General features: G+C 47.9%; 1 protein-coding gene across 1 annotated transcript in view; it reads right to left on the reverse strand.

Moving 5' to 3' along the window:
- Positions 1 to 9431: 9431 nt before the first annotated feature.
- Lmnb1 (lamin B1) overlaps positions 9432 to 13200 on the reverse strand; it is a 38891-nt gene continuing 35122 nt past the window's right edge. Inside the window, exons 10-11 of the mRNA XM_040741798.1 lie at positions 12182 to 12289; positions 9432 to 10240 (exon numbers count right to left, since the gene is read on the reverse strand). Coding sequence (XP_040597732.1) covers positions 10199 to 10240; positions 12182 to 12289 — 150 coding nt within the window. The 3' untranslated portion in view covers positions 9432 to 10198. The remainder of the gene's footprint in view (positions 10241 to 12181; positions 12290 to 13200) is intronic.

Consider the following 13200-nt stretch of genomic DNA (forward strand, 5'->3'; position numbering starts at 1 on the left):
AATGTTAAATCCTTACCATTCTGGGTAGCGTCCACTGGCTCCCTGGCTCTTGGGAGTGATTCTATTGGGTACAAATGGTAATTAAGTGTACTTGGTAGGGCAGTCCAACAGTGTGTCTGTCCAGTTCAACAATGACCACACAACTCTCCCACACAGCTGCCCCCACTACCACGTAGTGTTACTCTGAGGGAACTCAACGGCTGTTGCTGCTAGGATGGTTGTGTGTGGTGGTGATTTTCAGCCTCTGTGAGGGTAACTGTGCAGGAAACCCAATTCGTCAGTGCCACCGAGGCTGCCACGGAGAGGCCGGCTGCAATATTTTTACAGTGTAACTCTTCCCATACCCTTTAAAACAGGAGGCACAGACAAGCTTCAAGGCACTTTGCAATTAACTTTGCTAATATATAAAATGTCACTGGGCTTTTTCCATCACTGACTTTCCTTTTCACTGTCCCTGCCTAGCAACTGCAAGGCCCATGAATGCTTCCAGTCCAGCTGTTGAGAAAGCTGGGTGGCCCAGCCTGGATGACAAGATACCACAAGGTCTAACAGCAGCTAGAGGCCCAGACAGCTCAGACAGACCTGGTCAGACAGAGATGGGTAGTCCATGGAAGGCGGCTGGAGGCTGAGTCATCCGGTACATCTGCAGTGTGTGAGGCCCGGGACTCAGTCCTGCAGCTTAACAGTCAGGGGTTCTGCTGCCTGAGAGTCACAAAGGCATTCTGGAACTGGCAGCACAGCCCTCTTAGCTTCTCAATGGTGGGTGTGCGTGGGGGAGGGGGTGTCTAGGGCGAGCACGAGGGAGAAGGGTTCTAAGGCAATTGGCTGCTTCCACATGGAGCTAAAGAACTGAAGGAGTGAATCATGGGCTACAGCTTTAAAGTTGGTCCTTCCAGAGAGGCATTACATACATCAAGGCAAAACACTTTGGCGTCAGCCAAGCAAGCATGTGCTAGACTGCACAGTCAATCATTGTTGAGATCCGTTCTTGTCAGGGAAGAGGCCTGAGTTTGCTCCCAAGCATAATGCTTATTTATTTACTTATTTATTTGTGTGTGTGTATGTTGGTTGGTTGGTTGGTTGGTTGGTTGGTTGGTCGGTCGGTCGGTCGGTCATGGACAGAAGACCAACAGACCTCTGAGCATCTGCTAGAAAGGCAAACCTGTGCCTTCTTCAAATTAGAGGGTTCTGATGGTGGCATGGATAGACAGAGCTGTAGAGAAGCAGGGCATCCTTTCCTCCCCAAAAAGAAGAGTAGGCAAGGTACCGGGATCCCCAGCACTGCTTCATCTGGCAGGTGGCACAGGCACATGCCAGCCCAGGTCGGAGGTGGTGCGCTGAGGTTACATGGTAAGAGATTCCCTCTGCAGTATGGCAGTAGGGGAGGGGCGGCGACTGTGCACAAGGCTGTCCCCAGCTGTGGATCAGCCACACCCTTCAGAGGGTCAGCAGTGCTGAATGTCCAACTCACTCTGTCTGGTGGCAGACAGGCCACTGCAAATAGAGTCCTCTGGAACCCATCCCAATGTGGGCAACTGGACACTGCAGAGACCTCTACCACCCACATTAAGACAAAATTTTGTCAATAAGAGCCCTCTTATTGAATAGATCCAGAGAAGCTGTCAGGGTGCCACATGCCTTTAATCTTAGCACTCAAGAGGTAGAGGCAGAGGATCTCTGTGAAGGCCAGCCTGGTCTACATAGTGAGTCCCAGGACAGCCAGGGCTACATAGAGACCCCGTTTCAAAAACAAAACAATCAGAATGAAACCCAAGGCAACTCAGGTTACTCTGACGGGGAAAATGCCCCAGCCACACTCACGTCTGCATGAACACCCACACACATGCACGAGGACAAACAGAAAACGTGAAGATACAAAACAATGCGAGAATCCCAGGACAGGTCCATCTCAAAGCAGAGCCCTGAAAGTCCCCTTACTCTCAAAGACTGTTCCCTTGGGCCGACAGTCTGCAACAGACCTGACTGCTGGACAAAGAGCAGGTCGCCCAGCACGGAGTCAGAGACGAAGCAGCCCATGTCCCCACACTGGGGACCAGCGCTGAGGACATCAGGGTGCTGACAGGGACAATCTGCACGTGTGTCCCTCCCCTGCCTGTCCCATCTTGTCCCTAACAAGGGACAGGGCTTCCCTCACTTCCCCAGGCAGCACTGGCATTAGCTTGTCTCCCATTGTAATCACCCCACCCCTCAGCCAGACCAGCCCTTTAAACTGCTTAGAAGCAGGAGGCCTGCAGCACCTGGGTGCGGGGGGCGGGTCCCATTCCTGTAGCTTGGTGCCAAGGATGACAAAAGGCTCTCCTTTTATTTCATAATTCAGGGTTTCCCAACCTCCCTTTTTTTTTTTTTTAACAGTTGCCAAAGATACCTCGTCACTTCTCAGGAGGAGCGGAGCAGAGCAGAGCCCTCCACGGGGCAGCTGTGGATCCAACATGCCTGAGGCTGTCTGTTGCCCATCAATCCTCGTCCTAGCCAAAGCCTTACATTTTTTGTGTAAATGACAGTCTGACATAGAACTACAGCTTTCATCAAGGACAGGAGCGCTACTGTCATCTCACTTCTGGGGATCAGGCTGAGTGGTACCCAGCTTAGTTCAGGGTAGACGCGCCAGTGGCCAGTAAGGAGGGCAGCTCCAGCTCAGCAGTGCGCAGGCGCGTGCCCTCCTGAAGTGCTCCAAGATTTGCTGTCTACCTGGCAGGAACCAAAAGACCCTTAGTGCCTACTGTCTCGGTGGGAAACTCAGAAATGACAGCCAAACCTGTTCCAAAAGTCTCTATTTCCTGCTTGAGGCTTGGACACACCGGGTACCTTCAGGGTCACTGCCATCTTCATTTTTAAAGGACAATGGTAAGAGTACCAATGTGAACAGCCTGTCACAAGGCTGCCACTGCTCATAAATGCATCCTTCCTACCCGAAAAGCAGAGGATTCCAACAGGGCCACTGAACTCCGCTGGGTAGTTTGAAACGGAGCAAGTGTTTTCAGCAAGGAGGATGTCTGGACAGTAAAAACAAGAGGGTACCTCAGCGACAAGTTGACATTTACAGAAGGGGACGGTCTCTGGCTCTCCAGGAATATCCAGCCACCAGGGAGAAGGACACATACTGGCTGTTGTCGCAGTAGATTCCCACCTGCGCGTTGATGCAACAGGCACTTCTCACTCAGTCTCTCTTTGAAGGCAACGCACAAAGCCCAGCCTTGGCAGCTTTATGTCCCCAAACTCCAAGCTATCCAGCAAGGCCACACCCCAGGGAACCCTTAAGCCCATGCCAGGCTGGAACCTCTGTGGGCTCCACTTCCAAGGCTCAGTAGTGTGTGTGACCTTGACCCTACAATAGTCTCAACCTTACTATGGCGGCAAACCCCTTTCACATAGTTCGTGACCCTACACCATAAAATTATTTCATTGCTACTTCTACTTTAGCTACTGCTATGAATCTGTTTTCAGAGGGTGAAAGGGTTGTTTCAGGGGCTGTGACCCACAGGTTGAGAACCAGTGTTACTTGTCTGTTTCATCCCAGGACCACCTGGGGAGCACAGCAAAACAGATGCAGGGCTGGGCTGTGTTGCCATGAGACCTAACCTCGGAGCTGAGAACGGTCTTCTTGAAACAAGCTTCCTAAAATTCCTTGAAATAAATCCCTCCTGAAGGCTGTAAGACCAGCACCCGCCTGCAGCATGGGTAGCAGCGCTTAGCTGGAGTTGGAGTTTTACACACGTCTATCAGGGTCTCAGGCTGCGAATGGCAGTCAGTAAATGACTGACAACGCTTGCCATTTCTCGTGAAACAAAACCGTGTTGCATCTGGTATTCTCAAAGCTTTCCCTGCTGAGCCACTGACAAATTCAAGGGCAATTGTTGACTCTGCCCAACCGTGTGCACTTACAGCTTGCAGGAACCATCCCGTACCAAGTCTCCTCTGCCCAACACTGTGTGCACTTACAGCTTGCAGGAACCCTCCCATACCAAGTCTCCTTTACCCTCACTCCAATTCTCTTGGTCAAATAATCCTAAGCTCAGCTTTAAATCCCTATGTACTTACAACCTGCTATATTGCCACAACCTTTTCATATGATCCAATCTAATTCTCCCCCCAACAGTAGACTGGCCTTTTAATCTCAACTCACACCTAATAAAACAGACATAAGAACGGATGTTTTTTCACAGTCACGCCATGCCACTGACTAACGGCAACCGGCGTCACTAACTGCTATTCTTACAAGGGGTTTTCCGTTCAGATGCCATCAGTTTTGTTCTGTTTTAACCCCATCCATCGAGGCCAGTCTGGGACAATTTGGAACATAACCATGACTACACTTGGCATGTCCTAAACAATGGTCAATCCAGTTGTTAAAATTCTTTTTACCTCTATTCCAATCACAGCTGAATCACCAGTTCCAATCATCCCTATTATTCAGTCGCCCCCACCCCACGGGAGTAACTGAGAGGTAATGGCACCCACACGGGGTCACTGTCAACAATTCAAATACCGTCAACATCACTTCACTCAGGTCAATTACTTCCAACTGCTTCCCGTGTGCCCCCAGCCTCTGCATCGCCTATGAACAGTGACCACCTCCCACAGAAGACTTCAGTCCAACAAAGACTGTGTCCCAAAACAGCCAACTTTGCAAAGGTCAGGCCTCCAGGCCGTGGCTCATGTCTTGAGAAACTGTCTCCTGCACTAGTGAAAGACAAAGCCGAGGGTTTGGAGAGGCCGTCCAGAGGACCCAGGTTGGTTCCTAGCACCCACATGAGGCCTACAACCATCTATAACTCCACTTCCAGATCTTCCAACCTCCACACATGGTATCCATACATCCATGCAGGCAAACACTCCAACAGACCTGAGCAAGAACTCGGGCTGGGAAAAGCTCCCCTCTTCACCCCTCAGTCCATCTGCCAGGCTTCCTGTAAATCAGCCCTAAAAGGCACTGTGCAGTGCCCACTGGATTCGCCACTGTTTGATGTTTGGACAAAACAGGTATAAGGAGTTATGTGGCCACTGGAATCATTCCAATTCCCATTTGCCAGTGGGCACATGTTTCACCAGTAAGCTAACTATAACAGGGTAAACTGTCTGCTGCCCACTGCTGGCACAGCAGGAGGCCGAGCTCTCAATGACTGACAGTCTCAAAGGAATGCCCCCCCCCCAGTCCTGAAGCCAAATCCTCATTGAGTGCTGAGGGAACAATGAGTAAATGACATCTTTTGGGCCCATTCAGTATCCTATCTGCAAAACAAGAATACCACTAGCTAATGAGGCATATGTGTGTGTGTGTGTGTGTGTGTGTGTGTGTGTGTGTGTGTGTGTGTGTGTGTGTGTTTGAGTGATGAATGTGGCCCTACTCCCCATCCTCTCCTCTGGGTGGGTTTTCTTTCCCCACCCCATGTGAGAACCATGTATCAGGAGCCCGTGCTCCAAGTGTCCCCCCAGCTGCAAGTCACAAACCCAAGGGTCCCACCTCAGGCTTGTCTAGGGATTCTGGGGTAAGGTCACCTGGTGCCCTCAGTTTTCATCTTTCTCCATAGAAAAGCCATTTCCAGCTCTGGCACTTTCCCTGTCAGCTCCATGGTAGCTTCTGGGGTGAAGCCCAGACCACTGTTTCTCTTATAATGAAGAATGAGCATTCTGGACTGTGGGCCCCATGTCTGTCTGTCACCCAACCCCACTCCAGGGAATGGGAAACAGGCAGCCAAATGGTGAAGGCAGGGTCAGGTCTCAGGCACTGGGCCACAACATATGAATGGCAGGTCCAAGTCAGAAAACCTGGTGCTGTTACAGGCATCCAGGAGGCTCCCTGGCTTAGACGGAGAGAAAACCAGAGCTGGCCCTCTGCTTGGGAACTGGATGATGAACAGTTATCTGGAGAGCATTTCCAGCCACCAAGCCTACCCTTCCAGTGTTTACCAGATACTCCACGGCTAAGACTTGAGGCCAGATGTAGGTCCCAGGACCACAAGGGGATAGGTGGATATTCCTCAGACTAGTTAAGTTGGGGGACGGAGTGCATGCTGTGACCCCCACACCTCAGGAAAGGGAGGCAGGAAAGGGAGTTTGCAGCGGCCTGGGTTACAGAGGCCCAAACTCAAAGCGAAAACCAACAGACAGAGTTTGGGGACACTTGCTGAGGATGAGTCACAAGACTGAGGAACAAACTCGGCACAGGTGCTGTCACACTACAGTGAGGTCTAACCACGGCAGAGTCATGGAGGCTGGCGGGGGGTGGGGAGCTGAGCTTCAGAGAGCGGGCTCATTGTGACTGTTTCTATTTGATTGTGCCCTCAAGTGTGTGGAGGTCACAGGACAGTTTTGGGGAGTCAGTTTTTCTTTCCACCCCACGTGTGGGAACTCAGGCTCAGCTTAGGTTAGCACCTTACCCACTGGGCTGTCTCCTCAGTGAGGGTTTAAGTCAAAGAAACCAACACCAATTTCCTTAAAATAGCATACAAACAAGGAGGAATCTTAAGAGCCAGCCCCAAGCTCTTGTGACAGCCCACAGAAGCGCAGTGGGTCTAAAAGGCCAGCGGAGCAGAACAGAGTGGCAGCCAAGGAAGCCCGGACTCCCCACTTAGACGGGTGGAGGAAGGCACTTATACGAATCTGGAGACTGTGTTTTATTGTTATACAGTAGTCATTAAGCCACTGGGCAAGCTGGCTCCCGAAACTGAGAGGCGCACTTTGTCTCTGACAGGATTTACTGAGCTGTTGAAAGTGAAAGAGAGAGCACTGTTGTGGGAGTGAGCAGGGGGCGGTAGGACTCGGGCGATTTCACACCCTGGCAGGGCAGGTCTCCAGTGCAAACCGGCGCTGACCCCTCTCCCCTCCAAACCAGCCCAGCCCAGCAGCTTCCACCCCCAGAAACACCCCCGTGCACTAGATATCCTCCCCACACGACAATTAAAGTGCAACGTCAATCCTCCAGCAGTGTGATACGACTCCTCTAAATTTTGCTTTTATTTTACCTAATAAGTTTCCCATTCCCATCAGTTTCGAAAGGCAGCCAAACAGAAGAAATGGAATTCTATATCACACTTTCATCAGTACCATAGCTTCAGTCAGCAAAACAGTCTCCAGTGTCAGATTTCTAGGTTTTGCCATATATAAAAAGGTCAAGTCCTTGCTTCAGGGACTTCAACACTGGACCAGACACTCTCCTCACACAGCCTTCCAAAGCACAAGCTACCTCATGAGAGAGGTGCAGGGTGAGATCCTTTCTCATTTTAAAATGCATGTTAGCCAAGGAAAGGAACATTCAAATAAACTTCTTTAACATAATGATAGTGTATAAGATGATGCATAAGTCAATACGTACATGACTTAGGATAATTACCCCTTAAAAACGGACACTCATATCTATACACATATGTATAAAATAATGAATTAAACGGCATAGACAAGCTCACACATATCTATGCACATATGTATAAAATAATGGATTAAACGGCATAGGCAAGCTCACACATGTCTATGCACATATGTATAAAATAATGGATTAAACGGCATAGGCAAGCTCACACATATCTATGCACATATGTATATAAATGGCATGGGCAAGTCCTCCCTTCCACTCTAACACTGGCAACATAGAATCAGCTAACACTTGTTCAATAACATGGTAACTGTCAAAATCCTAGGACTTCTAACAAAACATCCACTCTTACTGGAGGGGTCACAATCCTAAAACCCAAGGGGCAAACCACCTATTATTAGGAAGTCAACAAATGTACCTGTAACATAAAAATAAGCCACGCCAAGAACTCAATATAGGAGGATCCCTGGGGCTTTCTGGTCTCACGGAAAGATCCTATCTCAAAATAAGGTTGGCAGCTCCAGGGGATGCCCAAGGTTGTCCTCCAGCATATACTCCTTCTCCCCCTCCCTCCCCTTTAGAAGAGAATCAAAGGCAAACTCAACGCGGCTTGGATAAATGCCAAGGTGGACAGGGCTAGGAGCCGAATTAGCGAGACAAGTACCAAGGACTTACTAGAGCACTGCACAGAGAAATCCAAAAGGCAAGCAAGGAGAGGTTCAGTATCCATCTTCAAAGACTGGGAGCCAGGGAACAACGATGACATGGTTTCCAACAAATAAGAACATGAAGTGAGATCAAAGTCACAAGAATGAAAATAAGCTAAACATCAAGGTCAAAACAGAGCACGGAAGACAACTGAGGAGAAAAATGAATTCCCACTTGTTATAAGAAGGTGATTTCAAAGCATGGGAGTGTACCCCCTGCCTGGCCTCTACCAATGGAGATACAGGTCCAGCACCTCCAGCACCCTAAAGTCCACAGGACAGGTTCAGAGCAGCTGATCCCTGTAAACCGCCAGAAGCTCCAAACTATTTTGGTTAATTGAATCCTGGATTATAAATTTCACCAGCTCACATAATATTCTCCTGTATTACAGCTGCCACCCCCCCTTAACGCCTACCTAAAGTGCTGGTTTTTATAGCATAATTAATCTGGCAGTAAAGAACTCAGGGTATACTATGATGACAAGAACCCCATTTTGTGACAAAATATTTCACAACCATGTTTGGCTGTCTTCCGTATCGCCATTCACAAGATAAATGTGTGTTGAGAAGTTATCATTTCATCTGCTTCAGCAGACAGAATTTCTGACCCAGCATTTATCTTGTGTCTGCGACAGCAGCAGTGTGCGCAGTAAATCTGTGGAACACTGCAATTTGGGGCTTTGTGAGTTATTTTCAAGTGAGCGCTGGTAGTCTTTGCACAGCTTACTGCAGGACTATTTTAAGAGGAGAGCAAACACTGGCTTCGGGTTAGCTTCTGAAATACCTACCATCCATGTGTTCTAGGGAGGGTTCCGACATTCTGCTCCCACGAGATGAACCCACAAGACTCTGCTAAAGCAATCCCAGGACAGAACCTCAAGTCCACAACCAGTGATGCCCCAGCAATCACCACGAAGGCCACCTGCCCCAGCCCGCTCCGTTCAGCTAGTCTGCCAGCAGGGTGTTCTTAAATGAGTTCTTTCCCCGTTCTTTGTTAAAGGAGAGTAAAAACAGACTCCATGCACACCTTCTGTGTTACATTAGAAAGCCACTAAGATAATCTGAGCATGCTAAGTGTAAGTGTCGCCCATTCTGTTATTACTGACAACAGAGCACTGAAGAATCTAAACCCTGAATCTATTACCTTCCTCAACCGCGAAAGCATCGTTGAAATGTCCAGTTCACACAAGCCGATGAAAACTGACAACTCCTACCCTGTCAAGGTCTAAGCAGTGCTTCTCAACCTTCCTACTGCTGCGCTGACCCTTTAACACAGTTCTTCAAGCTACCGTGACCCAACCAGACAACTGTTTCCTTGCTACTTTATAGCTGTAATTTTACTGACACACAACCCCGGTGAAATGGTCGGTCGACAATTAAAAAGGATAGCAGAGTAATAGTAAACAGCTTTTTATTCGTTAATGTTGCATAAGAAATTTAAGCATGTTACACTATCTTAAAAAACACAACTAGAGCATTTGAAGAGAATCCCCTCTCCCACCCTAACCCCGCTTGTCCCATCCCCTCACGAATCAAGAATTTAAGAGAAGTGGCTGACATACAGACTGTGGAACCTCTATCCAGAGTGCTTACATGATGACTAGATTAATATTGCCTTCTTACAAAAATGTTCTTCTCTTTTCTATTTAAAAAGAATTTGTAACCTTGATCACTTATTACAAAAAAATTCCATACAAAAGTTCAATATATTGAAAAACTTGCTTTACCCCCTCCCGAACAGCACCGTTTTATATATAGCAGAGAATGAAGAAGAGCAGACTGCCCGAATAGACAGAGCAATCTTCCAAGTATGCCCGGACACGCAGTGGTATACTTACCACGCCCCCCCTTAAAAGAACTTAAAAAAAAAATACATAGACACATACAAAAAAAAAAAAAAAAAAAGAAAGAAAAAAAAAAAAAGCCAAAAACTTGAGGGCCCCTTTCCAAACAGTACAGTTAGTTCAGTGTCAATAATTCACATCTTGAAACAACTTGTATGGATAGGATTTCTTTTACAAAACTTTCAGTGTCAAAAAGGAAATTAAGGCCATCAGATTCGCAGTTTTAAAAATTCACATAAAGGAAATACAAAAATATGGTGTGCTTCTGAGAAGGCTCTGAACTGTATACAGGGTTACCATGCTCTGTCTTGACGAGTTCACATAATGGCACAGCCTCTGTTGGATGCTCTTGGGGCTCCCTGAGAGGAAAACAGAAGGAAGAGTGAGGACTAACAGTGTCATGATGTTCTAAACACACACCCTCTCAGAGACTGAAGGTCTGCAGTGCCTACTTACAAGGGCCTGGTCACGCCTCACTCTTAGCATTGAGGCTTACTTCAACAAATCCCACAACTGAGTTTCTATACTAACTAGCTGCTCCAGAGTTTTTAAGAACAAAAACAAACAAACAAAAAGCTGAGCCTAAACAACTAAGAATCTATCGCTTAGCCCTGCGATTTTAAAGTAATTCTCATAGATAGCTGAGTTGGATGGCTCCTTAACTTCAGTTCCAGGGGATTCTATGCCCTCTTCTGGCCTCCACAGGTACTGCACGGTGAGGTACACAGATGTGCAGGCAAAACACTCACAGGTGAGACAAAGAGCATTTGCTGGGGCTTTGCTCGCTGTCACTTGCCTAGCAAAACTCAGTCCTTGTGACTTGTTGCTAATTACACTAGCCCTGAAGCCCACCAGTCCCAAGGGGATTGGATCGCCACCACTGTGCTGGGTTATCCCACCCTTTCCCCTGGTGGAGTTTTGACTGTTTTCCCTCTCTGGAACTCTATCATCTGTGATCACAAGTGCAAAGCCTCAACCACGGTGGACTTTCCCCTCCCCCGTTTCCTCTGAGTCTGCATTTATCGCAATGAGTCTGCACTGTCCCCACCTCCTCAGAGGCTGACCTGGCAGGACTCATGCACATCACTTCCTTCTACTCCCTGTGACGTTTCCACTGATGGTGGGAAATGGATCGATCCTGTGCTAGTTTTTCACTAAAGTCAAGTAGAACAGACTACCCTTAACTATGCCAGCAAAGTGACAAGGCATCCAGAGTAAATAAACTCCACCACAGCAAGTTACACAGGTTGGGTTGCACGTGTGAGTTCTGCTGAGAGCAGGGTTAGTGAAGCAAGCTTGTGCTTTGAGTAAGAATGCCCCCACAGGCTCACATGACTGGATGCTCAGTCACCGGGGAGCGGTGCTATCTGAGAGGATTAGAAGATAAGGAGGGTGTGTGTGTGTGTGTGTGTGTGTGTGTGTGTGTGTGTGTGTGTGTGTGTGTGTGTGTGTGGTGGGAGGAGGTGTGCTTCAAAGGCCACACCAGATCCAGTGTCTCTCCTCTCTCCCCTCCCCTCCCTCTCCCTCTCCTCTTCTCCCTGGAGATCAGGATGTTTGCTCTCAGCTACTGTTCCAGCAGTATACGATGCCATGCTCCCACCATGATGATAAACTCAAACTCCGAAACTTTAAGCAAGCTCCCAATTAAATGTTTTCTTTCCTAAGAGTTGCCTTGGTTATGGTGTCTCTTCACAACAGAACACTGACTAAGAAACAAGGCCAACTTAGATTACAATTAAGGAGATAAAGAGACAACAAAAGGCCAATTAATGGTCACACCCAGCAGCTTGAGAATATAAGTCGAAGGCTCATTAGTTACATTAATATATATTCTTTCCATAGTTAATACTGATTTTGGAGCTTATTTGAAGTTTTCTTCACAAAGCCCAGGCACTAGCAATTACTCATGAATGGCAGCTTTATATAACAGTAATGGAATCGGCACCACACTGAAGCTCAGGGTGGCTCTAGATTCTGCTTTCTGTTTCAAGTTGACATGGGAATGCCACACTCAGGAGCACAAAGCCTTCAGAATCCAATAAATAAGCTTCAAGGCATACAATCTAATCTATGCATTTGTAAATAACATACATATCTGGCACAACACATTATTTACACCAGAAAGCAAACAATAAAAGTTGACAGAGGAAAAGCTGTGTCCAAGTTTGCTGCCCTGGGCACTGCTTGCCCAAGCACCCCCAGTGGGTGGACTGCCACTGCTCAGGCTCATGAGTAGCAAGGAAGCCCGCACAACGGGCTTTCAGGCCATTCTAGTACTGAAAGTTAAAACAAAGTAATACCTGCTGGTGGAAACGCTCCTCCTCAACAAGCACTCCAACGGGCTCTTCCTCCTCCTCCTCCTCTTCGGGTATGCTTGTCTTAAAGACTGTACTTCGCTGAGCAACCTCCTGAGAGTGAAAGATAACAGAGTCAGACGCCATGGAAAGAGAGAGAGAGAGCCCTTCCCTTTGCTTAAGAAACTCCACTGCCATACAGGGCTTTTAAAGCCATTTCATAAGCAGTCTCAGCCAGTGAACTCTGGAATTAGCAGGGTTAGTAGACCTTCGTTCTCCCCGCAGGGAGCTACTGGGACCCAATCTGAAATGCCTGCTGAGCACTTTCTAATGCTTTTATCCTACTCTGTTACTAAGAGCCTGTGCACGCCCTTCGGCATATTGAATTCTCTATAAAACTCAACATGAATTCTGCTTAAAGATCTTAGCTCCAAGCAAAGAAAGGTGTTAAATAAATGCTAAATAAAAGGAGTTGGGGTCCAACTGCTCTAACTCAGGAACCATGGTGGCCGCAGAACCACGGGAGCAGCGAAGACAAAGAGAGAGCACCTTCCATTCCATCAGGAAATGGAAGGACGATTAGCACTGACTACTGGTAACGTAGACTGAGGTCCAGATGTATTTAGGAAACAGGGCATAACCAGTCATAAAGGCGCAACAGAAAGCACCTGTTTCCACGAGGGGCAAGTGCAGGTGATTGCAGGTGACTCCGCTGGAGAGAATGCTGAGCAGAGCTAACACTGCCGGTCAAGCATAAGGCTAACCTGATGATGAGCAGATAGTAAATGTGTCCTAGAGAGGGCTTTGAGCACCCCAAGCCCAAAGTCACTCAAGAAACCTCCACAGTGGAATTGCTTCGGCAGAAACTAATCTCCATAATCTAACAGACACCACCCCCGTTAAAACCCACCCAAAAGACAGTGTCCCAGAGACAGCTTCACGTGAGGTGTAGCCACCAACGAGAAGCAGCTCCAAGGGCATGTTTTGTAGATAAACCAGCTCTAAGACAGGATTTGTGTGGATTT

Source organism: Mesocricetus auratus, unplaced genomic scaffold (assembly GCF_017639785.1).
Source record: "Mesocricetus auratus isolate SY011 unplaced genomic scaffold, BCM_Maur_2.0 Super-Scaffold_6730, whole genome shotgun sequence".
Taxonomy (NCBI): Eukaryota; Metazoa; Chordata; class Mammalia; order Rodentia; family Cricetidae; genus Mesocricetus; species Mesocricetus auratus.